Source organism: Stegastes partitus, unplaced genomic scaffold (genome assembly GCF_000690725.1).
Source record: "Stegastes partitus isolate 25-593 unplaced genomic scaffold, Stegastes_partitus-1.0.2 Scaffold414, whole genome shotgun sequence".
In the NCBI taxonomy this organism is placed as follows: Eukaryota; Metazoa; Chordata; class Actinopteri; family Pomacentridae; genus Stegastes; species Stegastes partitus.
This window is the reverse complement of record NW_007578145.1, coordinates 435,194-463,098: the sequence shown is the minus strand read 5'-3', so window position 1 is coordinate 463,098 and position 27,905 is coordinate 435,194. Positions and strand designations below refer to the sequence as shown.

At 43.7% G+C, this 27,905-nt stretch overlaps 1 protein-coding gene across 1 annotated transcript; it reads right to left on the bottom strand.

Moving 5' to 3' along the window:
- Window positions 1-44: 44 nt before the first annotated feature.
- carm1 (coactivator-associated arginine methyltransferase 1) lies at window positions 45-27,814 on the bottom strand. The gene is made up of 16 exons (XM_008285743.1): window positions 27,651-27,814; window positions 20,734-20,859; window positions 17,743-17,849; window positions 16,660-16,764; window positions 15,913-16,023; window positions 15,578-15,755; window positions 15,234-15,324; window positions 8,752-8,833; window positions 8,527-8,612; window positions 8,357-8,446; window positions 8,111-8,248; window positions 6,565-6,654; window positions 6,337-6,449; window positions 4,400-4,477; window positions 3,717-3,785; window positions 45-3,625 (listed from the first exon to the last, which is right to left on the bottom strand). Exons 1-16 carry the CDS (start codon window positions 27,790-27,792, stop codon window positions 3,486-3,488), a joined length of 1,746 nt encoding a protein of 581 aa, XP_008283965.1. The 5' UTR covers window positions 27,793-27,814; the 3' UTR covers window positions 45-3,485.
- Between the last annotated feature and the right edge of the window lie 91 nt (window positions 27,815-27,905).

Here is a 27,905-nt window from a genome sequence, read left to right as displayed (position 1 = left end):
TGTGTCCAGACATCTTATCGTGAAAAATAAAGTTTCACACAACATAATCTTGCGCGCACCTTAAATGCGAGCCTTAAAAAAATGGCTTTATTACACTTCTAATTCTATCACTATTATATCATCAATCACCATCTATTTAGGGGTTGTGTCCACTTGTTCCTGTATATTTAAAGGTTTGTCCTGTAATTAAAGGTTTACAGCTGCTTGCTCTGACATCAGCAACTAAAGCGGAGCAGCGCTAATCGGCCGACGCCGTCAAGATGTGCAACTGCTGCAAGAACTCCTAAGTTCGGTGCCGAGAAAAGGCTCACCGGAGTCTTCAGGACAGAGACGCTGTCTGTCTGTGTCTGAAGCAGAAGAATCAGTGTCAGACGAGTGAGAAAGGTGTTATTACTGGTTGGTAAACACACAGAAATGACAGAACATGACACACAGTCTTCCTCATACACTTTTCCATGATCAAAGTGGATGCCACTATTCGACTACACAGCAATGATTCCATGACAACAACAAAAAAAAAAGGGGGGGGACATGATGTGCTAAAGGCTAGCTACCACATGGTAAACATCTGGTGTGTCCACAGTCTATTTAACAAACTAGAGGGAACAAATTAAAAGCACTACAACACTTGATTCCAGGATGGGTTTTTTTGGAACAACTCTGCCACATTTAATTTGCTCTCTCTCTTTTTTTTTTAATTGTTTGTTTTTTTTTTGTGAAAGAAAAAAATAAAGACAACAAAAAAAGGTTAATCCTACAAAGAGACATGTTTTTTTTTTTTGTTTTTTTTCCATCAGCTCTCTTACAACTTGCTAACTCATAAATTCCAATAGTTGTGACACTGGAAGCAATGCATAAATGTGTCAGTCTTTCTTTCTTTCCTTGACTGATAAAAAAGGGACGAGGGCGTTGGGGTGTGTTGGAGGGGGTGGGGGGAGGCAATGATATGTTGGAGGTCATACATAGTGAACAGACGAGGAGGGAGGAGGGTGGACAGGCCCCCTCCCCCCGTCTCCCACGCCTCGACATCGAAGTCTCTTTGCGACAGTCTCACAGTCTCAAGAGGAGGTTTGGGAGGAGAAGCAGAGGGGAAGGATGTAAACTAGGACGCTGCCAATCCAGCACAGCTTTTTCTCTTTCCGGCAACCAGCTGGCTGCCTCCTGGGTCATTGGTCCTTACTGGTTTCGAATCTGCCTCCTTCCAACTGTGCCGGAGCAATCTGGCTCAACAAATGAGTGGATGGAGAGGAGCTGCTGCAGTGTCCTCTCAGCTTCAAAAGAAAAAAACGGCTATCGGGGCAGGGGGGGAAGAAACCGGGGTGCAGCAGAAGGTGCGTTTCATGTTTCACGTTAACTGAAGTGTTCAAGTTTTTACCAGTCTGTCCTTTTGGTCACCTTCCATGTTGAGAGCATCGTTTAAATCATCCACGAGTCTCCTAACGGTTCGGCCCGTTTCTTCCTAAAGGCCTCCGGATCGTCGAACAGCAGCCGAGTCTGACAATTTGCGTAACTTTCACAAAGTCAGACAAATGCTTTGACTCGACAGAAATGCGCACGTCGTGTAAACGTGTAAGGTTTCGCTCTAAAACTCCCTTTAATTTTTACGAACAAAACTTCTAATCACCTTTTAAGTACAAGTGCAACGAGTAAAACGCTTTTTAAGTGTTGTGCAACAAAAAACTGACGACAAAAACCCAGAGTTCTTGCAGGCAGATCAGGAAGGAGTTTAACGGCTACAAACGCTTTCCTCCAAACGGGATCCTTCGATGTATCGCGCAACAGACTTTGAAGATTTCTGAGGCCTTAACTCTGCCTACAAAGTAAGAGATTTAGGACCTGCAGCAGCTTTAAACTGTCCAGCGTCACAGGAAACATGTTTATTTGCCATCAAACTCAAGTCGGATTAAAATTCTCTTTTATTATTATTCATTTCAATGTTTGAACTCGGGGCTAAAACTGGAGGCCGGGCAGAAATTTCAGCCTTTCACCCTGGTTGTGCAACTTGTTTATAACTTGAGCTAATTTGGATGTTGCTAAAAGATGCTAGGACGTGGAACTTTTTTAGCATCTTTAGCTCACTGTTCTGGTTTACTGGCCCACGAATGTGCTTGTTTTGGTTCACTGGCATCAAAACAGTTCTAGTAAAATTACTCTAATAAACCCACGGTATACTACACACTTAGCAAAAAACACAAAACAAAACAGACAACGCTAGCAGCTACCATGTGAACATAGCGCGGCTTAATTTTTTTAGTAACTGTACTGTTGGGTTCACAGATGGTTTTCCTGGCCACAAGTGGTCAGGAATATAAATTCACGCAGCTTTAAAACGACAGATTAACTTCTCCTATACGCAACGCTCTAACTACGGTAAAGTGCGCTAACGTGCTAGCATGAAGGAGCAGCTAGCTTCGACACTGGCAGTCAATGTAGTGTATGCTGAGACATTAACCAACAGGACTGGAACCTACAACAGAGACATAGTGCCTATTTATTTCTTTGCCCAACATGGAAGGTGACCGGCGCGTTGTTCTCCCAAAACTTTATGTGAACTTCAGAGGAATACAGCAACACCGATGCGTCCAAGCAGAAACCACTTATTGGCTAAAGAGTAGAACTTACAGGTCCGTGGAAGTGGGAAAAAAAAAAGCACATTTTCCTTGGGGTGCCAAGTCATGTAGATGGTTTCAGTTTGTGATATATCTGCCTCTTCCTAAAACCAACCTGCATGAGTAAACTGACGAAGATAACGCAGGGAAAATATGTTTTTCTTTGTTTGTTTTTTTAGTGATGTGAAGGAACTGTTTTGTCTGGCGTGAGTCAGTCTCTTGAGAGAAGTGCGGAGGAGCCTTGAAGGTTGGATCTGATATGAAAAGCCAAGGTGGCAGCCCGGGGATGAGCACTGATGATGATGATGATGATGATGATGATGATGATAATAGTGTCCTGCTGTACAACTGAAAAGCTTCAGCGTCGCTCTGCTGCGGAGGTGTGGAGAATCGTGGGAACGGACTGATGCTGGTTTCTGGCAATTCATAGGAAAGGACAAACACTTTGAGGGTCATGACACCAAAAAAAAAAAAAAAACGGAGAAAGGTTGGCGAGCGGAGGGACCGAGATACAGTTTGAGGGAGGAGAGGTGGGGAGCCAGGGAGGTGGGGCGACAGCTGCTGTGCATCTCAGACGTGGTACAGTCTCAATGAATCCGAGGGGAGGGGGGGCGAAAGGAGGCTTCAGCTTTCAGCAAGACAAGAGTCTGGACGGATACGAGAGCGTTCGACCGTTCATCTAGTGATGGACTGAACAGAGTAGAAAGAAGGTGACGAACGAAGAGAAGAAGTGCCAGCACAGCACTGGTTTTGGTATACTGGTTTTGGCTGCGGTTGGTGGATCAGTCAGGGCTGGAGGGCAGGGAGGGGGGGGTCGGGGATCTCTTGTCATGCGGGGGCACGGGAGGTCAAATAGGTCTTTGCAAGGTCTTCGTCTTAACTGCCGTAATGCATGGTGTTGCTGGGGATGACCATCGGTGAGGCCATGGAGATGGCAGCACCCCCCATGGTGAACTGGTTGGTGACGGGATAGTAAGTACCGCTGCTGCTGGGGCCTGACTGGCCCGTAGTGGCTCCTGCAAGACAGAACAGAGCATTGAATTCCCACAGTGAACTTCTGTTAGGTGATAAACACTGATTTGATTGTGTCTGCACAGGTGGACTCACCCTGGACAATTCCTGTGCTCATGATGGAGCCCATCCTGGAGTGGGTGTGGTTTACAATCCCTGTGTTCACTGTGACCAATCAGAGAGGAGAGCACAGTCAAGGATTTGTATCGGTACAACAGATGTTAGCATCTGTCGGTTGCTACAATGTACCGAGCAGATGCTACAAAGGATCTGTCAGATGTCAACCAATCAGAGGGCAGACTGTCTTCAGTGTGTGCCTTCTGATTGGTTGAGAGAAAATTAGAGTTTTTTCCATTGCAAAACATTGCAGACTGTAAGAAGCTCAAATAGCTGTTAAATGGGAAAAATAAAGATGATGTGTAAGCACTGATTGGAGCTGCAAGGGGATAAACTGAGTTCTAAATGTCAGCTGAACTGAAGATGGACAAAGAAATTAGTGGCTTTTTAAGTGTATGAAACGAGTGAAGTGAAAGTAGTGAAAGCAGCTGAAGAAAATTCAGCGTGAATGGTGACGGGTGGAAAAGCTTTTTGTAGGTGAAGACCTGAGACCGGATAGTCAGCGATGTGAGCAACGAGCGGGAAGACGAGTGCCATGAAGTGATTAAAGCAGCTGAAATGTCATTTGAAAGCAGCTGATGAGATGAACGGCAGTGAAAGTTAAAGAAGAAAAACTTCTCGCTGTAACATGTTATTACTACATGAGGTGCTGCGATTCGTACCCAAGGGGATGAGGTTGTTGTGAGACACTGACGGGCCGCTGCCGATGACTGTGCTGAGGTCATAAGCTGCTGGCATCCCTGGAGGCGGAGAGACGGGAAAACAAAGCAATCAACATTTACTACAAACTGACAACTATCCTCATTATACACAGCTCTTCTCAACGCAGGGCCTGCTGGGGTCAACAGCAGCGTTAGCAGTGATAAGGAAGGAGGGAGGGAAGGAGGGCATTCTCCACGGGCAGGAATCAGGAGGCTACTTCTACACAAACACACACATATACACACACACAGCCCTCACCAAGACATTACACTGAATCACAATATGCTGTTAGTTGCAGAACAGATTTAATATCAGAAAGCAAAGAGGTCTGTAAGTAGGTTTGTCATTCATCTGTGTTTTCCATTTCAAAGCTTGATTGGATTGTAAACTTAGATATCCGCCATCAAATACCCATCGAGAGGAAAAGATTTGCTCGGAATGATGGTTTATAGAAGAAATAAGAAAGGCAGAGCGGACACATGTTTCTGTGCAGTCACTGGATTTAGTTCAAACTTCCACAATAAATAACCAATTTGCAAAATAACAAGCGGTTAATGAGAACCTATATCGCTCCATGCATGCTACACAAACAACCAAGCAGTGCATTCAATATGAGAGAAGATGATCACAATTCAAAACAATTGGTAAATTAAAAAAAGCTGGAATTTGGAATGTATGCAGTAAATCTGACGAGATGTTTCTCAGTAGTAGCAGCAGCATTACTCAACATGATTGCAGAGATTGCGCAATATTTTGATTAGGCGCATCACAACATGAAAATACTGTGGCCAACAGAATTCAAAATATTGGCATTACAACGACAGAAACAGCCCTGATTTAGACGCTGCTGCTGATTCATGGGTGAAATATGGCTTCTTTTTTTTTTTTTAATTACTAAACACATTGTTGGAATCAATTCATATCTTTAGGTTATCATCATGGCATTAGAAAAATAAATACTCTGATGGTATCTCATGTGATGGGACTCCATCATGGTTTAAACCTACTACACACTGAACAGAAGCTTGACTTTAAGAAATATATTTCAAATCAAACTGCAGTATCTGACAGAAGAAAATGCAGTTTGATGACAGTCCTGACTTGTTTAGTTCTGATGGAGGAAGTCGTCGTCGATGAAAAAGTTGTGTTATCAAACAAAGTGATGCGTTTTGTCTCTGATGTTGATAGTTATGAGGATCCCTTGTGCCAGCAGTGGTTAAAACACTCAGTAAAAATTAAAACTGCATTAAAGGGAAAATTCAAAGACTTTCAAAAGATGTGAATACCATATATGGACTTTGTAAAATAGGAATGGGCAGCATACAGCTATGGACACAATGACTACACTGCTTCATCGTTTCTTTGTCCGATTTGCTTAAGCACTCCTCTATTAAATAATTTACTTGTCTGCTTTTCTTAAGCGGCCTCTTTACTCATCTATGTGTAACTATCCATCGGTATCACACAAACAGATACACACAGAGTGAAGGAACGGCAAGTTAGAACAAAACAAAGAATCAGAATCAGTCATCAGATTTTTGTAGTGGCGGGCCACTCCTGTGAACATAAATCTGTCATGAATCAGATGTTGGTTGGTTTAATTGTAAATACACAGATCACAGCTCTAGCAGTGACGTTATTTATTTTCTCATCAGCCCTGACTGAGGGCATCAAGCTCCAGCCTCGGGCCTAACGCCAACTCATGACGACTTCGTGTTCTTACCTGAAAACATCCTTCCTTTATTTATGCTTAAAACCTACTGGGAAAATGTGCTACCACGATTGAGATTTCCTGACTTATAAATCCCCATTTGATACATTTCTAACAGAAGCTGGGTGCCTCTTGTGAACAGGCGGCGGGTATGTTTCATCTACCAGTGTCTCCGTGTGTGTTCACCTGATACAGCCATCCCCTGACTCATGCTGTAGGCCGCCCCTGTGTTCCACATGTTCTCGGATGGGGAGGTGTAGTGTGAGCCAGGAGGAGGGTTGGGGGTGGTGCCTGTGTACCTGCAAATACATATGCACACACACGTTGGACGCACAGAAGACAGACCGTGCTCCCACCTCGTACTGTGTGGACCGTGTGACGCAGGATTCGGGTTTACGAAAGAAATCAACTCACCTGAAAAAGGGGTTCTTCAAGTCCAGGAGGTTGCTGGACTTTGATCCTGTCTGGTCCACCTGGGCAACAACACTGATGTCGTAGCTTTGTCTGTTGGGGAGGAGATGATTTGACAGATTAATACCGATGACACAATGCATGACAAGAAACTCAACGCCACTTTAATGTCTGTCCAGTAAAAATGCAGCCGCTCAGCGTCACCTTGCTCCGACCGACGGTCACTAAATCCATTTACCAGAACCTCTAAAGCTCACCGATTAACAAATCACATCCCATTTGTTTAATCCCTAAATAAAAACCACCTGGGATGCAAGTATACGAGTGTGTAAATATACACAACACCTCCAAAAAAACACCACCAAATCCCACATCCATTAGTGTGTGTCACTGAGTGTATTATTACATTATATTGCGAAATGAGTGCAGGCCCTGTTGGTTTGAGATGTCACTTATGTAACTGCTTAAGCTGGGTTTATGCTCCTGTTGCTGATATGTACGTGGACGTGTCGTTGTTTTGAATTATATCGCTTCCTCGATGCATTCCAGACATGTACAGTAGAGCTGCATCTACATCAGGGGTGGGCAATCCTGGTCCTTGTGGGCCACAATCCTGCATGTTTTAGATGTTTCCTTTTTCCAACACACCTGATTCAGGCTTCTGCAGAGCTTAATGATGAGCTGATCATTTGAATCAGGTTTGTTGGAAGAAGGAAACATCTAAAACATGCAGGATTGTGGCCCTCGAGGACCAGGATTGGAGACCCCTGATCTACATACTCCGCACATACACACTATCATTATAGCGATGCGTGCATGTGGAAAGTCCAACACATATTTTAGGCTACACGTTAACGTCCGCAGGAGTCCAGACAGACTTGTGCGACTTGGAAAAATCCTGAAAATTTGAGCCACTCTGTCCTGAGCGTGTGGGCGTACAAAGCATAACACTTGTCCCGTAATGATTCACATGATAAAACCGAGTCTGTCTTAATGAAAAATGCATGACATGACGAACAAATTTTTTAAAAAGCCATCATCAACAACAGCCAAGTTCTTCCCTCATCTACCTGAAACCATAACAGACGTGTCTACATCAAACACCACAATAAAAGGACAGAGTTCGCTGCTGTGCTACCTAACAACGCTACAAACACTAGAATCGGAACAACAGGGGCTCTGCAGCCAACTTAAAATATTCATGTTCTTGGTTTTATTTTTAACTTCGTAACGCTGCATGAGGGTCTGACTGAGTTCAAAGTCTTGTGAAACTAGTAAAATCACTTTCACGCAACGTTCTCCAGTCTGGTTGCCATGGGTACTAATGAAAGGAGATTGCGAGCTCGAACTGCTGAACATCTTTTAACGGTTTTTTAAGAATGTGAAAGTGTCATGATCTTGTTTGTGAGCGGCAGCCAGCTGCTGTCCCTGTAAAGCCTTGGCTAGTTTTGTTTTTGTTGCACTTTTTTTTGTGTAAGATTTCATCAATTTAATACATTTGATTCGATTGTCTTCAATTTCAGAGCCAGTAGTTTTAATTAACAGTTACCTCTTGTTGGCCACCAGCAGTGCAGTGCCGGACAGCGTGTCCCCAGCCTTGGTGAAGAGGGGAGACTGCAGCAGACAGCGCACCTGGTACCAGTGGGTGAGAGGCTCTGTGGGTGCTGTGGACAGCCATACTGTCATCCTGCATAGAAAGGAACAAGAAGGATGAGTGTGTGAGGAGAAGACAGCAGTATGGTACTAGTGAAAGAACAGTCCCAGTGCAGATATGGTGTCCATCTGGCTGACTTACACTGATCCCATAAATGCCACGTCAAACCAGAAAGCCAGGCCGTGCACCAGGCCCGAGTGCATCATGTGGAACTTAAAGGGAATCTCTATCCTGCAACCATAAGGAGAAGATTCATTAATGTATGACATTCCCACGCGTAGCCAGAATCACACGTGAAACTAGACACACACCTGTAAAGATCCTCTTCTTTGGCTTCCAGGAAATTCACTGTGTATTTGACCGACTTGGCCATCAGAATACGGATATCAAATGTGTCCTGCAGGGCAAAGCAACACAGCAACGAATTAGAAACCTTAACGAGGCGAGCAAGAGTCAGTCGGTCCTCCAGTGAAAACCCAATATGACACTCGGATTGTCATTGTGCTAACTTATCAAGTGCAGGGTGGTCAACGTACCACAATTGGCTGGCGGAAATACTCGTCCACCGCTGCCCCCCGCAGGGCAGAGAGGTCTACACCGTGGAAGGAGGGCTGGTACCTGAGGGCAGAAGAAGAAAGTCTGGGTTAGATTTCTAATCAGTTCCACTTCATGACCACAACGATATTTTTGGTGCAATCTCAGTGACGCTTTAGCAGCCAAACACTTTGAACATCGCAAGTTCTTCAGAAGCACCACGAAGCCTTTTCTCCTAATGGGAGCTGAATCATATAACAACCACACACTACTAAGAAACGTCCTTCAAACAGCATCCTGACAGAATCAGTGAATGTGCCGCCACAGATATAGGTTTTTTATGACTCAAACAAAAAAATCAAATAGTTATATGGTCAGTCGGTCAAACAAATGCAGTTATTTAGGCAGAAAGACATTCAGCTGTTTTACATTTCCCTTTTAAAGCAACAGAACAACTGATCAGGGATGTTGTCTCATCAAATTCTATTATTAGCGTACTAATGGTGGCAAAAAAAAATGACATGATAAACATCAGGTATTGTCATCAGAGCAATCAAACTTCATCATTTTTTAGAGTCAAACAGTAAAAAATACATAAGAAATAAATACATAACACACATTTTACCAGATGTAACAGATGTTCAACAGTGTAAAACAGCCCCCACTGTTACAGGATTTTTTTTTAGCCCAACGCTGATATCAACATTTGAGTTTAAAACAGTCGCTGATTATTTAACCACAAACATACAAACTAGTGGTTCTCAAACTGAGGGTCGGGACCCCCATGGGGGTCCCAAGATAATTTCAAGGGGTCGCCAGGTCATTGTTAAAAAAAAAACAAGCCTAAATTGATCAAATAAATTAGTATTAGGGCTGTCAAAAATGAAAGTGTATACTTGTTCCCCCTCCTTTTTCAGACTTGTTAATATTATGATTTGATTATGTGATATTATTCTTTTTTAAAAATGATTTTCTTTTGTTTTTATATTTTTTTCCCCCTTTCATTTGTTTGAAATAAATTCAATTCATTCATTCAAAAGAAAATTAATGTGTTAATGTAAAGAGATCAATCTGTGGAATTAACACATTAATTTTGAACGTATTAATGCATGAAAGTTATTACTCGTGATATATTACAAATTCAAACTGGGGGGGGTCACGAACACAAACTTATGTCATCTTGGGGGTCGTGGCTCAAAAAGTTTGACAACCACTGATATAAACAGTCCGGATAAAGATCCCTTAGATTTCTTTTGTTTTTTAAATTATGATTGGCTCTGAGACACTGAGCAGCATTTTGCATCTATTTCTGTGTTTTGGTCACAATGTTGACGAGTGACCCGAAACACAGTTCAGTGCTGCAGTTTCTTATCTGGAACTCATTCACTGATACCGATGCTGTAAATTTGCCGGACTTTAGAGAAACATGAACGCAGCATGCTCAGAAATAAACACTGCAAAACGATACCAGGCTGGTTGGGTTTAGGACAGAAGTCACTTCGACTACAGAGTCTGACTTAGAAGCTTTAAAAAGAAGTATGAAGAAATAAAGACCAGATTATATGAGTGACAGGCCGTGGCATTGCTTTTATGGGGTTCTACTAAGTTACCAGCGGCTGCAACTCTAACCATTAACTAAGCAAACGCAGCTACAGTGTGTTATCTGTCTCCTCTGGTTGTAAAAACGGCGTGCCCCCTCCGAAGCTGAAACATTCGCCACAGGCAGAACAGGTGAAGCTGAACAGAACTCGATACGATCTTGAGACAGTGCGTTTCTTCATTCTCAGCCGCTGAAAACGCACGCTCCCTCTTCTGCCTAAGGTTACAAACTGGCAGCCGCAACCTGGCCCTGTTTCAATATGTCACCTAGTTTATTATAGCACCGGACGCTACAGTCGCTTCACAAAACACACAAGCAGACCGACGAGGAGCGGGATGCACACCGGAACGTTACGCAACCAAACTGTTACGGCAACACACCTCTAAACGACCGCTCTCAGCAAGACTCCGAGCGCTTGTTGCATTACAACCAGCCGGCCGACCGAAGAGAAGAGCAAACCGGTTTAAAGTATAGCAGAAGAATCGCTGCCTTCACTGTGAATTCTCATCAACGGGAACATAAGAATTCAGAACGTGGGAGTTCGTCGGTGCTTTCAAGTCCTACACACTCACTGGTGCCTACTGTGAGACGATACCGAGTCATAAACCCGTGCAAGTGTCGATAAACATCTTTATACTGCGCTCCCTCCCTCATGTCGACAACCAGACTGAAGCTTTGACCTGATTTCAAAGCTGATTTGAACACAATGCAACACGCCGGAGTCAGAATCCTTTCAACAGACGCACAGCTGAGGTCGGAGGACTTTGTTGTCCACAAGACAAACTTCACAGTCGAAATGTACAAAACTGGCACATCCAGCAGGGTTAAAGAGAGTCTTTACTGAAGTGCGATGAAAGAGTTTTTAGTTTCGGATGTTTTTGCGTCCGAGATGAGACGACCGGCATCGTAAGACGGGTCAAAGTACTTAGTTTGCTCTTTGTGATAAAGTAATTCAAATGATCGGACCGGGCTGCCAATTATCTTGGATGACCTGTTGGCTATGCGCTGAGTGCGTCCAAGCTGCCGAATAGCGAGGGATGAGTCGAGCATGTTGTCAGTGACGGAAGGAGGCAGCTCTGTTTACTGTGAATGTTTGGAGCTGCGTTACGAAAGACTGCTGGGCTTTTATCATAATGCGTTCATTTTTCCCTACTGCTGACGTAGGTGCCAAGAAATGTGAACGGTTCGGTGACGATTATAGATTCTCTTGAAATGTATACAAGCGATTAGGGGAGACGGCTCTGCCTGATGGAGATGGAGGTTGTCAATAAGGCGCCAAGTGGCTGTTTGGGCTACTCACAGTGTTGTTGCCATTTTTTTCCCCCGATTATTATGTTTAAATCTAATTATGTCGCCTGCATATAGAATGTCAAATGGCTTGTGTTGATGGGAAAAAAAAGTCAGAGTGCAAGGACACGGCCCTGGTGGTATAGAGGACCGTTCATTTTAGCCCTCTGTTATCTTCTCCTGAAAATACAGTGTTGTAATGTTTGGTATAGATCTGCAGCTCTCAACCTGAGGGTCATGGACCCCCTGGGGGACAGAGGGAAGGCTCAATATGAAAGACAAGCAGTATTGTGTCTTGTGTGTACAAGTACAGTACATGAAGCACTTGTGTAACAGATTCACCGACAGATTTCTAAAACTAAGTACACATACAGCAGTTTTTTAAAAAAGTGGGCGTTTGAAATAATAAGATGCTGACGCTAAAAAAATAACTGCTGGCAGAGAACGAATAAAAAAAAAAAAAAACACGAAAGAAGGATTATGGCTTCACAGGGCTGAGATCCACAACCTCGGTGTGTGATTTGTGCTAATGTGCTGTCGAAGGAGAGTCTGAAAACCGTCAGCGATGCGAAGGCACCTGCAGACTTAACATCAGGACCTTCTTCATTATCTCTCGGTGGATTGCTAAAATTGGGAAACCACACAACTCAGGTCAGACTTTTTCCCTGCTGTGCACTAAAGAGACCGTTTCGGTTATGTGCGGGGAAACGAGCAGCCGTGCAGAGCGGCGGCAATGATCAAGAGAGACTGAGGCTATCGGTGCAGAACATACGGCGGCAGATGTGGAAGAAGCAGACTGTCACAAAGTAGAATCGAGTCCGACATGAGAGGAGACGCACACATACTGGTTTACGGCCAATTCGTTAATGGAGAACAAGTCGTTATGGATTTAGTTTTGAACAACTGTTTGGCACGTCATTGGCATATTGACTGTGTAGGAACGCTGATGCTGCAACGACCAAACAGGGGATTGGTGACAGAAGTACAGATCACTGTGTTGCTTGTGGACACACTGCAAGATAAAAAAAAAAAGAGGAGCTTTTGTGACAACACATTCAACTTCATTAAGACATTGGAGGAAAACAACACCAGTTCTCGGTCGGTTTTTGAGTTCTGAGGAGTGAAGCCTTTTCTTTTGGACACAAAAGTCTCCTCTAGCTGCTCACCCTCTTAGCCTCACTAGCTGACATTTTCAACTGTCTCAATGACCTGCCTCTGGAATAATTGAGGCCTCGTCCACACATAGCAGGGTATCTCACAAAGCGAAGATATTTTCCTACGATGTGGCCCGTCATCCACACAAAAACGATTCTTTCAAAAACCTCCGACCAAAGTGAAGATCTGCGAATCCTCCGTTAATGCGTCTGCATGTGGACGTCAATAACCGGGGGTTTAGGTTTCGAAACGTCACCGCCTGCGACAAAATATGTTCTTTACATCACACATGCGACCTGTGTTTACATTTGGAAACAGCGTGGACGCCCTCAGAACTGTGTCAAAACTTGTCCAGGCCCAGATACCGCTCCAGGTACAAGAACACAGGCGAAGGACAACGTTATTTTATTTTATTTTCCGCCACCTTGCCATTCCACGTCCGAGGCATGTTCTCCGTCAAAGACACCAACGCCGGTTTTGGGTCAGACCGGGATGCACTGCCAGCTGGTGGAAGAACTTTGAGACGGAAATCGTGCTCCAGGAGGAATGGCGTGATGATTTCCGTATGTCCCAGTCGAGTTATTACATCCTCACGTAGAATATGAATGTGCTTCACAACGTACTAATGAGGTTAGGTGTGGATGAATTCTTTTCTAAAAACGAGGTGGTGTGTGCGTTCGTTTTTTCTAGACGGAGGGGGGAGGCTATTCGGTTTTACAAAAACCCTTCTGCGTGTGGACAAGGCATCGAGAGGGAGAACAACTGGTATCAAAGTGCAGGATAGATCATTTAGAATTGAAATGTGGTTCCTACACCTACTCTTTTTCTGTCCCAGTTCCAAACACACTGACAAAACAAACACAGTCTCTTTAAATTAGAGTCTCAAACATGACCAGGGAGTTCACTAAACAATGGACAGTTTAACCAAAAGCTCTGACTTATTACTTGATTCAATATTTAAAGTTTTTTTTTAGCAGATTTGCCTAAATGTCTGATTTTTTTTTTTGCCTCCCGCTTGAACAGGAGCTCTGCACGTTCCAGAGGTTCACTGACACAGTTGGCTGCACGAGCGTGGCCTGTCACGTTACAAGGACGACTACAACAAACACAACCGTAACAAAACACCAGGTTTAACACGTACTTCAGGTCATTCGGATGGAAGATGGAGCTGCATTACACAAGCAAACAGCACAGACTTGATCTTAGAGTCATGTCGCACGCAGATCATTAAATCGTAGCAGAATCAGTCGGGGTTCCCACTCTTTCCCCTGAAATTATTTTCCAGGACTTTTCCAGGACATTTTCAGACACAAATACATTCCCCCTGTCCCCCTCATTCATTGGAAGTGTTTTCTACAGTTTACCCAGATTGTTTATTACTCAGACATTTGATGTGCAGTCTACGGCTATGATTTATCTTTGAAAATAATTATGACAAATGTATCATAGAATAATGCAAACACACCCACAGATTACAGCGTGATAATTAGCATGACAACTTAACCGTTTCCAGGACGTTTGACCTTTTTTTTCCCCTCATTTTCCATGATTGAAAAGTCGCTCAATCACTTTCCAGGTTTTCCAGGAACCCTGTCAGTGCAGTCAAACTACTAGATATGTGTATGTTGGACTCACCAAAAAAAAAAAAAAAGTCATAAGAGAGTAAAGAGAACAACTTCACACTGCAGCGCTTCCAAGTACAGCCGTGGGAGTTCAGCAATAAAACATTAAAGTAGTTGGAACACGAAACACACACAAAAAAAGTGAGAATATTACAACAGCTGTCTGCGCTGCGTTACTGCGGAGTCATATGCAGAGAAAGAGGCTCAACCTGAAGTTAGATGCAACAATGAGTAGCAAACAATGGGAGAATACGTTCTATTATAGGTCACATTACACTACGGGGGGCAGTGTTCCCTGTTGTAACCCTGTACAGATACAGAGAGCTTCATTTGGACCCTGAGGCCGCTGTTGGAGTCCTGAGCTACGACCTTTTCAATACTGTAATTTAATGATCAGTCAAAGTATGAACCGAGGGCAATAAGACGCAGATTTATCTTGTTCTGCATCTCATTGTTCTATCATTTTCATCTCTAATGATGTAATTAATTACACTAAGATATGCTGAATTCAGCTGAGCGGCATTAAACAGACGAATGGATTTCCTCACTGAGCATCATTTATTCATTCAAGATAATCTTCCCAGCAACTGTAGTAGCCAGTAGTGACAGTATTTGATTTGAAACTCTTCAAAAAAGGATTGAACAGCCTCCCTGCAGCAAAATGAACTGTCTCAACAATCCCCAAGATGGATAACATCTGCTGGCAGCCCACAATTGCTTACAGAAATACTTCACAACTAACACACACTTTCTGAGATAAAGATTTATCTCAAGAGTTTTATTAAAGTCCCTTCCCTCCTCAGCCTCTATTCCTCCTTACCAGAAGTTGGCCTTGGTGAACTGCTCCATGTAGAGCTGCTCATCTGTGAAGGGGGCCAAGTGGACGTCGCCGATAGTGGGGAACATTTTACCTGAAACGCCCACGCAGAAAAGGACAGTCACAAAAAAAAAATAATATACTGCCAGCAACTGTTAACACAACATGAGATTAAACAACTGGAATCATTAACGTTCGTCTCAATATCCATCTAGATGAACTCATTATAGCCTCACTGTGTTAATCAATAAGGAGACAGGTTGCCAAACACTGCTACTATTCTGTGGCCTTCAGCAGTCTAACACTCAGCATGTATCCCCATCCTCCTGAGCCCCAAAACTCCTCACCGCTGGGTTTGAGGAACTTCTTGGCATGCAGGTAGCTCTCCAGCATGCGCTCGTTGAACAGCATGTAGCCCATCGGCTCTGAGATGATAATGTCAACCTGCTCGGGCAGCGTCACCTCCTCCACCTTCCCTGGGATGACGACCACACGCTCCCCTAGACGGTTGCTGTTGACCAGCACCTGCGAGGAGGAGAGGATGCTTCACTAGGGCTGAAAATGCTGCTGACAAAGGCAAACTAAGTTGCTTCCTTTGTGAATGCATATGAACAGTCAGAGAGGCTGCATTTCAAATTAAAGCACGATCAGAGTCACTGATGTTGAATCTGTGTGCCTGTACCTCGGCATGCTGCGCCATGGTGCTGGCCTCCACAGCGTAGACCTTCCTGGCTCCAGCCTGGGCTGCAAAGAAAGAGAGAATCCCCGAGCCACAACCCACATCCAGCACCACCTGGACAGAAGAGAACAGGAAGCGCACCGTCACCGCCGGCGGCATTTACAGCTGTGTTTACATCCAAACGTTGAGCATCAACTTTGGAGAGATGACTGACAAGTTTCCATTGAAAAGAAAAAAGGAATCAAATATGTTGCTGGAGAAGTTTCCCAGTTGTTACCGACAAAGATGGAAAGGAATTTTGTTGAGACAAATGTGCAAAATGTATAAATACAACTGGCACAAATATGCCACCTTTGGGTAAAAGCGACACTCGATCCATCCTCCCTCGTCAAAGTAAGCTCTCCTTAAAAGATAAGCTCCCCTTCCTGCTCATAATAAATAAGATACTATTGAGAAATGTATGAAATGTGTACTTACTGCTCTGGAATGACAAATTCTAATGAATGGAATTGTACCGTTGCTATGTTCTTACCAACAGGCGCTACGCAGTGAAATAACGTGTTTGCCCCGAGGGACGCGAAAACAATGGAGCTCTATGCTGCACAAGTGTCAATGTTTGCGGGTGCGTGATTAAGAAAACATTCCCCTGCAGGGCTGCCCTTCCATTGAGAGACTGTGTGTGTGTGTCGCTATCCTCATATGTAGAAGTATTTGCATCGCGTCTATTGCACATCACGAACTAGCTGTTACCTTATCCTTAAAGTCAGTGTGGTTCTGAAGAATAGCCCGCTGGTAAGTCCCTGTCCGAACATAGTCCTGCATCATGTTCTGTTGCTGAGAGAGGTAGCCATAAAACTGCAACGACAGAAGGAAAGAAAATACATGAGATTAAATGTTAAATATTGTACAAGCCAACAAACTAATGAGTTGGGGACATCTGAGAAGGAGACATTTCATTTGGATGTTTGGACTTTATGGTGTTGCAAAATAAAAAAAATCTATCAATACAAGACAAAACACACAACCTGAGGGAGCCTACGAACCTCTGTCTGGGTGGACTAGTATCTAATAGACGTACAGTACACTGCGATAAAAGTGAGGAATCCCACCAGATAGCATCTAAACAGACGGACATTTGCAGGTACAGCTGCGTTGCTACTTAGCCACAGTCTTCCACCTTTTAAATGACAGCAGGGCAGTCTTTCTGTGTGGATGTTTGACTGACCATTGGACAAGTAAAAAGTGCAGGACAACATGTGTTCATATTTGTGGAAATGCATGCGGCTCTTTTATCGATGTGTGGCAGCAGCAGTAACATTCCTGCTTTATGCAAATAGTTTGAAAACAAAATGATCTGATAACCTTTATGCAAAGAAGTTCTCTATATATTCAGACAGAGGTACACCACAGAGCCACTGGCATGCACGGACATGGCATGAAACCAACACATTTCTTCCTTTCGGAGATCAGTTTACTCCCTCAAAGGAGAACACAGGGCAGTAATTTACAGAGCAGATCTGTATGCAAAGGCTCTTTTAATGCATCCAGGAACTGACTTGTAACCAACTTTTTAGAAACAAAATTATTCAAATAGTGCTAAAAATAGGCTTTATTTTCCTGACTGAATATTGCAATAAGGAGTAAACTGTAATAAACAGTCAGCAGAGAACAAAGCATGCACGGTGGTAATTATTACTTTTGTCCATTCCAAAGGCAGAGCGGATTCCAAACACTTTCATGTTTGTGAGAGTCTACAAGTCTCCTGTATAATCTTCCGTGGCTTCTGTAATCTGTTTGGAGACTTGGATCGGTGTGTCGGTGCGTTCCTCTCACCTGGAAATACTGTACAGCAGAGGACTCCTCTGTTCTGTCACTGAAGACTGAGTGCTCACTAAGATGTCCACGACAATTCTTCAGGAGGTTATAAAAGGACTGAAAGTCTGAAACAGAGCACAAACACACACTTTATCAGTTCTTGCTTCACTGGAAGTTGTTCTTGTAGATCGCTTTGAGACGTGCTGTTAATTTTTCTGTTAATGCCAACTAATAGCAACTTTATTTCTACACTCTACAGGTTTATTTTCTACCCTCGAAAGTTGAAGGAGAGTCTATAAAACTCCTGTATTGTTTGTGATGTATCTGTAAACACTCAAGAATTAAAGCCAAAATTCAATAATTAATCATTGTTTTATAAACGAGACTTTCTATTTAATGATTTCTGACAACTAGCAAAAGAATAATTAAAGAAAACTGATTTAAATGTGTGCATAGTTGAGTTTATAACGAGGTTTTTCTGCACTGACCCCACCTGTCAGACTTTCCAGTTTTGTATGGTGCATATATTTGTCAGCCCACAGTGATCGGTGGAAAATTTACTCTTGAAATTCATACATTTTTAACAATGCAATACGTGGACTTTGGCTGCACTGATAACAGTTACTAGCTGACTTTAATCAACTCGCTGATTAAGCTGTTGTTTGTGTTATGAGCTGGTTAAAAACCCCAGCAGAAGACTTTCTAATATTTCTAGATCACTTATCTTAAATAGGATACGTTTCTATACGACGTAGAATGCTTTTTAAATAATTGACACTTGTAAAACCAGTGCATTGTTAAAGACAAACAGCTTGAGGAATACCACAGATGTGAGTAATTAACAGAAGAAATGAATGAAGTACACGAGATATATAGTAGATCTCTGGTGCTAACAACGTGGAGGATTAATTTAACAGCTAATCTTTGTCATGATTTATTTTTGGGATGCATGAATATGATAAGGGGATGCAAGGTGGAGCGGTGGTTAGCATCATTGCCTCGCAGCAAGAAGGTCACCCAGGATCTTTCTGCGTGGAGTTTACATGTTCTCCCCGTGCAGCGTGGGTTCTCTCTGGGTTCTCCGGCTTCCTCCCACAAGGTCCAAAATCATCCATCCATCCATTATCTATACACTGCTTAATTCTCATTAGGGTCGTGAGGGGCCGGAGCCTATCCCAGCTGACTTACGGCGAAGGCAGGAGATAGACTGGTGACCTGTCCAGGGTGTCCCCTGCCTTCACCCTGAGTCAGCTGGGATAGACTCCAGCCCCCCGTGACCCTAGTGAGGATTAAGCGGTGTGTAGATAATGGATGGATGGATGGATTAATATTATACCTTTACAACAACTCATGTGCTCTTTAATTTTCACCTGCACCTCTAATTGTTTTATTTATGGGCACCAGTGTCCCTAAACATAAATGGAAACATAGAGTCTTGTCCCACATGTTTCAGTGACTGGATTTAGGTATAAATTAGTCTTACAATCTGGTCAGGTCTTTATCTACGTCACAATTATAAACTGACACAGTCTGTTGTAGCCAATAATGCACAAAGTCTTCTATCGCTGTTAAATCAATTTATGCAAAGTAGGCTGGAACATAATGTGTGAACTCTTCGGTGAATGATGTCAACAAAAGGTTGAACTAGAGTCAAGCAGTGGAGAAAAGTAACTAAGTACACTTACTCAAGTAAAATTTGAAGTACTACAATTTCCATTTTATGCTCTTAAGCTACTTCACGACTACATTTATCCAACAGCTTGCATTTTGTTTTGTTTTTTTAAGAACATTTCACGCAATGACTAATATAACAAGCTTTTAAACACATTGTTAAAGACTAAATCAGCGTAATCCAAACGTTCTGACATCTTCCAAAAAAGCCCCAAAAGTGTAGTCAGGGTCACGTTTCAGATGTTCCAGTTTCTCACGACTTCAGTGATTTCTCCCTCGAAACGTCTCGCATAGTTTCACTTCAACAAATGATTCAACATCTCATCAAACACGAGGGGAAAAAAAATCTGCAAACTGAGAACAGATTTGTGTATCAGAAGTCTTTTTTTTTACCGTGAAGCTTCTGACAACCAGTCTCGATATATATAGAACTAACTAACTAGATATATAAAGTAGTTGCTGCTGCTGCTACACCCATGCTTTACTATTAATAATCTGATGATCTCACATATAATAATACATCAGTCAGAAGCCTCAAACCAGTACTTTAATTACATTGTGCTGCTCGTACTTTTACTTAACTAGGATTGTGTATTTTTACATCGCTGTGTTGGTACAGGATCTGGGTACTGGTTTCACCACTGGAGCCCAATGAGGGGAGCAGGACTGGTGTGGGTTTCAGCTACTTTGACTTACAAAAACACTCTGCGTTTGCCGGTGTGAGCTACACCTCAAAACAAAAATACATTTTAGAAATCTAACAATCACGATGTAATTTGCATGAAGCCAGAACTGCCTACAAAGTAAAATGAAACTGTTTAGATATTCATCAGTCCACAGTGAGACAAAAATCTCTATAAATGGAGATGATTTAGCAGAGTAGGCGCACAGATAGGACGACTCCGGCAGCACCGCGCAGAATGCTCAGTGAGGTAATGAAGCCCGGAGTAGTAGCCGACGGCTTAAAGGAAATCCTCAGATAATGGCTGAGCTGAAGCAGTTCTGTGAGGAATAACCAGCGAAGAAAAAAAAATAAAAATCCTGCTGCCAAAGGAGGTCGGACCACTTCATAAATCAAAAGGTTCACTTGCTTTTCCCACCATCGCCGAGACGCTTCAACATGTGTGCTCAATAAAGGCGCATACGACTCGAATTGTTTGTGTAGCATCTCGAGCACATTGTGTTTGTTTATACTTGTGATGTAATGAAGATCGGATTTTATGACCAGTTAATGAAGAAAACGAGGTCATTCCAGAGCGTGATTATTTATCGCCGCTCGTATGTGCAGCATGTAAGCGTCTTACAGTGTCGGTCGGGGGGGGGGAGGCTTGTGTGTACCTGCAGGTGAGGAGAACTGCAGCAGGACGCTGTTGCAGCCCAGTGTGATGATGAATGACTGCTTCCCCACGCGGCTGCACTCCGTCTCCCTGGAAACCGAACACTTGAACACACTCGCCTCCTCTCCTGGAAAGAAAGGGAGGGAATGGAAAGAGTTAGGATACTTTCATTTCCCACAAAAATTTGTTATAAAAAAAATAAAACAGTGCTTATTAAACTTTGCTTTAGTGGATAAATTCAATGAGATGACAAACATTCGGGTTCGTTGCTGATGCAGACCACAGGAGAACAGTAAGTGACGACTAACATGCACGACTCATTTGAAAACGTTCGCCGTCTTCGTTTTATTTACGTCCAGCATTTTGACACATGACAGGCGTACACACACTGCTTTCCTGCCCCTACTCACACATTTCAGCTTCAACACAACCCGCTCCTGTGTGGGAGACATGAACACAATGCAGCCTCTTCGCCTCCCTCCGCTGCTCACACAGGCTGCAGAGGCATCACCACAAACGCTGAAAATTTGTACCATTTTCGAGCCTGACGAATTAACAGCAGCGCATATGCATTGGACTCTCTCAGAAAAAGTCCTGCGCACACTTAAGTGAAACTGTCACACACCTGCTGACGCTATCTGTGTCGGGTTTGTCCCCGTTTCAGGATTTACATGACTGTTTTGCATATATGTCTCTCTGCACAGAACAGCAGGAAGACGAGGCTGAATTCAGCTGGTGTCATTCTATGCTTTTCCTAATGTCAGGAAACCCGGTGAATAGTCCAAAACCAACCATGTGTCACCGTCTCTTGGGAGTTTATGACCCCCGCCTCCATCCTGTCTGTGGCTCTCAGCCCCAAACTCAGTAGTTCTAGGGCTGGTCCGAACAGCAATGTTTGTTCTCGGATATTAATGACGAGTATCCTGAATTTTTTGGGGGGTGCGCAGGGTCCGATGGGCTGGAATTGGGCGGGATGCACAGGCAGCATTTGGCTCCTAAGACCAGTTCAGGTGTTTGGGTCACAGTACCGTTTCCGTCGGCTATTCTGGTCCAGCCCTAACTAGTTCACAGTGAAAGGTGCAACATCTTCACCACGATCACAAATGCGTAGTTCAGTTTTTAGAGTAACTTTTTGGATTTATATCCAGCGTCACTCAAACAGGAGGAAACAGTGCATTTGTTGGGGCCTATTTTCAGTATCAAATGAATCCACATTGATTTTTAACATTTATGTGAACACACAGCTGCTTGCTGTTTTGTCACTGCGACTCTACAGCAATATCTAGGGAATTATTACTCTGTGAGGTGGAGGGAGGTATGTTTTCCGTGCCGTTTGCTGGTCAGTCTGTGTTGATCCATGATCTGTGTGCTCAAAGATCCCGGCGCTTACAATGAAACCACAGGCTGAGTTTCAGTATTAAAGATTATTTTTAGCCCTGAATCCTTCAGCCATCTGCTGTACTATATAAAACTGTTTGTGGGTACCTATGATGTAAGATCTGGGTACACTACAGCTAGCTACCCCTCGGGGTCTCTGACTCGAATCGTTTGTCGGAAGAAACCCCCGACTCGACTTTGTTCCTCAGTCGACTCGCCATCAAGAGCGCTCGTATGAAAGCTCCGTGCAATAAAACAGCAACACAGAACGTTTGAGGGTTTGGTGCCATGGAATATTTTTGCTCTGTGCAAGAAAGAATGACTGTGTGCTGACAGCGGCAGAAAGCACAACTAAAACCAGTGAAAGTCATCTTTTCCAGGATTCTACACTCAAATATGCAATTTCCCCAAAAAAAAAAAAAAAAAAGGCCAAGAAATAAAACTCATGAAGAAAAAATAAGCAAATAACTCTAAACAAAATCACACAAGGAAGCTTTACAGAATCCCTTCTGTAAAACTTGCCCTGTGCAAATATTTCTCCAGGCAGGAAAAACATCCTGGTCATGCAGCAGGGCCCAGCGTGGACCCATAAAGCAGCCTGAGCTAATCCAGCGTCTATTAAGGGATTGAGAGCAGTGCTTCAGATTTAGAGAGATGCATCTTCTGGGAAGAAAGCCAGTCACGCACCTCAGTGAATTCTCTTCTTGCGCTGCTGAACAAGGGTCAAAACACTTGGTAGCAAACAACGGACACGTCTATCCTGATACAAACAGATGATCCAGGCACAGCTACTGGCAGGTGATTTATTTTGGGTAGACATCGATGGTGTTCACAAACCCTCGCGCACATATTAAATCTCATCAAACGTGAGGCAGAAATGATGTGGCAGAGCGCTGGCTGACTGACAGCTTCCCTTGGCTCTGCTACCTAATTAATTGTATAAGGCGAGATTATTAGGATAATAAAACATATCAATAAAGCTGTGGAAGGGAATGAAGAGGAGATGAGTGATGCTGAATACGTCGTGTGTTTGTGTGATGATCTAGTCAGTAGAATGATAAATAAATGGGTACTGCAGCGATTGTGTAGCGCCACAAGACATATTTTGATTTCGGAATAAAGCAGCAGAGGCTCAGATGTTCTGATTTGAAGCCTCTGTGTGTTTTCCAAGCTGCAAAAATGCTGGATCCTGCATTTCACGTGATTCAATAAGACTGTAGCATCTTTTCTGGATGATTCTTGTGTCTTCTACACGCCGCACTTCCAGCAGCCTTTCTGATATCAATCTGTAGTCTAAAGCTCAAAATGAAATAACCCTAATGACTTAATCACGGTTCTATTTGGTTGTTTTTAACAAGCCGACTTATACCAACCGGACAGTTAACCTGCTGCACATGTGTAAAGTCACTGGACTTTTAAAGTAAACCCATTTCTAACAAATAATACCTCTGTTTAAAAAGCTAAGGCTCGACAGCTTTCACACATCGGCCCGCTGACATTTCTCCCTTCCTCCTTTTACTTCTGCAATTCAGGGAGAGAAACGAGCCTTCTGTCCTGACAATATCTGGAACCTTGACTAAATGAGTCAGTGCAGCTGTCGTCTTTGAACAGAATCAACATTGCTTATTTTTCACTAAGCCGTTTCCTCTCCGAGTCTGTTCTTGCTGCCTCAGCCACGCTGTGACTGTACGAGCTCAGCGGTCACACACAGACAAATGTGATGATTGGTTCTGGGGCCGTGCATCGCGTATATACAATATGTACATGATTGGACGGGATGCTGCAACACGCCATGCTGCTGACAAGTCAGAATAAACAGCTGCAGACATCCGTCAAGGAGAGAAAATCTGGGTGTTTTTTTTAAGGCCACGTCGCTGTGGTTTAAACTTAAAATAAACAATGATTAAAATATAGGCACCCATATTTGTTAAATGCACAATTAGCTAATCTTGCTAAACTGTGAAGAGGAATTAATTCGTACTAGAATTTCTGTGAGCTTCGTGTACAGGAGCAAATCTTTCCGTTGCTTTCTCTGACAGAGTCTGGAAAATTTAACTGCAAGAAAATTGTCCTCTGACAACCGGTAACTGTGATTTGTTGTGTTTCTAAGCTTAGCCGCGGCACAAATCCATATTTAACAGGGTTTTAAGTATGATGATTTTGATTTATTTATCTATTCTGTCCCAAACTTTAGAAAAAAAAGACGGCAGGTCTCACATTATGCATGCTTGAAAGGCTTTGTCGATGCTAAATAATTTATTCTGACGCTTGGATTTGATTTTATCTAAAGCAGAACGTCTATAATGTTAATTTCCCTCGCTCGGTAGGGATAACTATTTGTTGGCGAGGGAATTAACAGAATATTTTTGCAAAGGGCCACAGCATCAGGGCTGAATAATGAATTGACTTTAAATCTAAAACACTATTTGAAACAATGCAATTAGCAAATCGCAAAGGCTGCAGTTTAGGACATACATTATGCAGTACGTCTGACCCAGGGTTTAAACTGTCGTGTCAATGGTTTTACGAATTCATGCCGTCCACCTTGTGTGACAGCCTCAGTTTAGATCTCTTCAGGTGATGCTCCGCTCTCTGTTTTAAAGCGATTACACAGTGAATATTGAACTGAAGCTTTAATAAATATGCTTCAAATCAAATCGCAGCATCTGTCAGAAAAAGAGCAATTTCATATTTTCTCCGAATCGTTCAGCAAAACGCGGCACACTTGCCAGCACCGGTTTGTCGTCCTCCCTCACAGTGCAGCTTCACCGTGACATGAAAGCATAGCCAGCCAGACATAGGTGAGTTATGGTGCTAGAGCCTGGAAAACCATCTGCTGGAAAAAAAAAAAAAAAAAGACTGACCAAAGCTGAAATGTGGTGGTGATGGAGCGTGAAAGCACTCAGAGCGAGCGCAAAACTCTGTATGAAGAGAAGTGGCCACACTGTCAAAACCACCGATTTCAGTCCGACAACAGGAGCTGGACTCTTGATGGACAGCCTGTTTCAAACACGCATCCCTTCCCGGCAATTTGTCACGTCTGAATAAACACCTGGCTCACGTCTCCACAAAGTGCATGATGGCAATCTTACCAGCAACATTTCTGTATCACTTGCAGCACAGGACAAGTCTGGAGGAATGCAAACATGGTGACGGATAGGCAAATGAGGCTTATTGATACGGGACATTTTTATTAAATGTAGTGTTCCTACCAATCACAAGTGATGATTAAAATGCTTCAACCTAATCCCAGATATCAGCGAGAATCTGCAGGTTTGACTGCAAAGCGGAATTCTTTGTTGTTGTTGTTTTAAAGAATTAACTTGGAAACTGGTAATCCTGTCATACTTCATTATATTGCACTGTGGTGAAAGCAATTAAGTACATCTGTGTGAAAGTTACCGAGCTAATACCAACAACACCAAAGCATCTGAACCAGAGATTCACTGTTCAGCCTCAGGCATGATGGGAAAACACCTGGCTCTCACCTGATTGGCTCAGAGGCTGACTCATTAACGTGATACATTTGAGAGGTTTTGATTATATTGGTCTGATTCTGCAAACAGAATACATGTTGTGCAGTTGGTGGAAAAGTTTATCATTAACTGAATATACAGCTCCAGCAGTATGTCATAGTTCTAGTCTAGTATCTATCAACACTGGACTGATTTAACTCTTTCTCCACCAAAAGTTCTGGTTGGTGGGATGTGAGGATTCCTAAAATAATATAGATGTTTCAGCCCTGACAGAATATCTGACTGATTAGTAAAAGCAGCTGTCTCGTCTTTTCTTTCCACTGTGTTTGACTATGTGTTGAAGTGTTTGGTGTGTTTCGGCAGTTTGAGAGGAAGACTTCAGCTCTCAGCGTTCATGTAAAATGGAGGCTGACACACGAACACAGATCACAGATTACCGTTGGAGCGTTGCAACAGGCGACGCTGCCATAATGACTATTGGAGACTGCTCACGAAGCGATAAATGGGTCAGATAACATCTTAATAAAATGGAATCCGATCTAACAGGATGTGATTTTTGCAGTGACTTGGAGGCTTTTGCCGCCCCTCGCTGCCGTCGCCTGCTCTCGTCTGGTTTCCAGGCGAGGTGCGGTTCTCTTTTTGAAAAACTTCCAGTCCCCAGAGCCCACCGATACCGACTTAAGTCATATAACTCGTGCACATTTCCCAGACTTCCTACAGCTCCCCCTGGAAAAGGCTTTTCCCCCCTTTACTCAGACAGCAGTACCCCCCAACACCTGGAAGCAATCTGTGCGGAAAATCCGTGGAATTCTCCTTTAACGCAAATAGTAAGCTGTGTGTTGTATCCTCTGGCTTTCTACACTAGATGAGTTCAATGATAGCTAAGGCAGGGGAATACAATGTTTAGAAGCATATCAGAAAACCCCCTTGTCCACTTCTTTACATCTTACCTTTGATGTGGTTTAAAGCACATTTGCTCATTTTCACACATTTGCTCTCACATGGAAGGATGAACTCACACATGAGCCTCCTTCTACTGAGGGATGTGTGGGGGCGACTCTCTCTGCACATTCAAACTTGGTGCGGAGTTGCTCAAAAGGTCCGCGCTGGGCTTTTTCTTTCACTGGAGCATCACAGTGGAGGAGGCCAGCAGCGCGGCCGTTTCTTTTCAGCGGGACATCCCATTGAATAAGAAAAGCTGCGGAGGAGCGATGCTGCCTCCTCACAGGAGGGAAGGAGGCGGCGGGGACCCGGCTATTGTTCCAATGAGAACAAAGATGAATGCATAAGTAATGAGGGCCCGGTCCCGCTACGCCACCTTAAACACCGAGACCCGCTTTTTGCCCCCCTCAAAAAAAAGTACAAGCCTCGAAAGTTTACGTGTTTTTTTTTTTCCCCCTCCACCATGAATGAGGCTCCATAAATGTAGAGCGGCGGCAGCGGCGGCGTCCGTCCGGACCGCAGCGCACACTGGCGGGTCAGGAGTGATGCCCTCTGCTCCGGGCTCCAAAACAATTCGCAGAAGCTAGTTCACAAGCTAAACACTCAAATGTGTGGGTCTCTGGGGGACACAATGGGAAAAGCTTTATTTAAAAATAGAGGGTTTATCTGTGTGGCGAAATAGACGCTGGTGTAACGTAAAGGGCAAAACACGTCGGATGCGAGCGGCTGCCGCACGTTAGCGCATCCCTGCTGAAGGCATTGTTTAACTAGCATTAAAGTACTCATTACTTAGCTGCCCTGCTCACTGATGGGACTAAAGCTACGTTATGTGTGCGGCGCTATATTTATGTCGTAGTCTCCGGAGCGGGGAACTTATGCGGGTGCTCAGAGTCTAAAGTTAGCAAACCTGTAAATCTCATCAGACGATGAAAAACGTTGAGTTTTAAGGTCTCCCTCGTGACAAGCAGGGGGAGGCGACGTGGTCTCTCAAGATGTGTTAGCTTCTTGGTGGCTAACGCTAACCAGATTAGCCGTGCGAGCATTAGCACTGCATAGCATTAGCGCTGGCAGTTAAACACAGGCCGACCATCCGGGGGAGCAGCGGCGGAAAAGGTCAACTCACCATTGGAGAGATTGATGAGGGCAGCGTCTTGTGAGGTTTTCACTTCTAACCGCAGGGGCTGCTGCTCCGAGTGCCGCTGTATGTCTCCGTTCGCGTCTCCGATGGAGAGGAGCCGCACGCCGGGGAACACCGAGACCGCCATCTTCGATCTGGAAGTAGAGACAGGTCGGTGGCGCTCACATCCAACCACTCACTGCTCTCTGCTGGAGGCAGGCTGGGCACCAACGTGAGAAGCCGCTGCAGCAGCGCCACCTG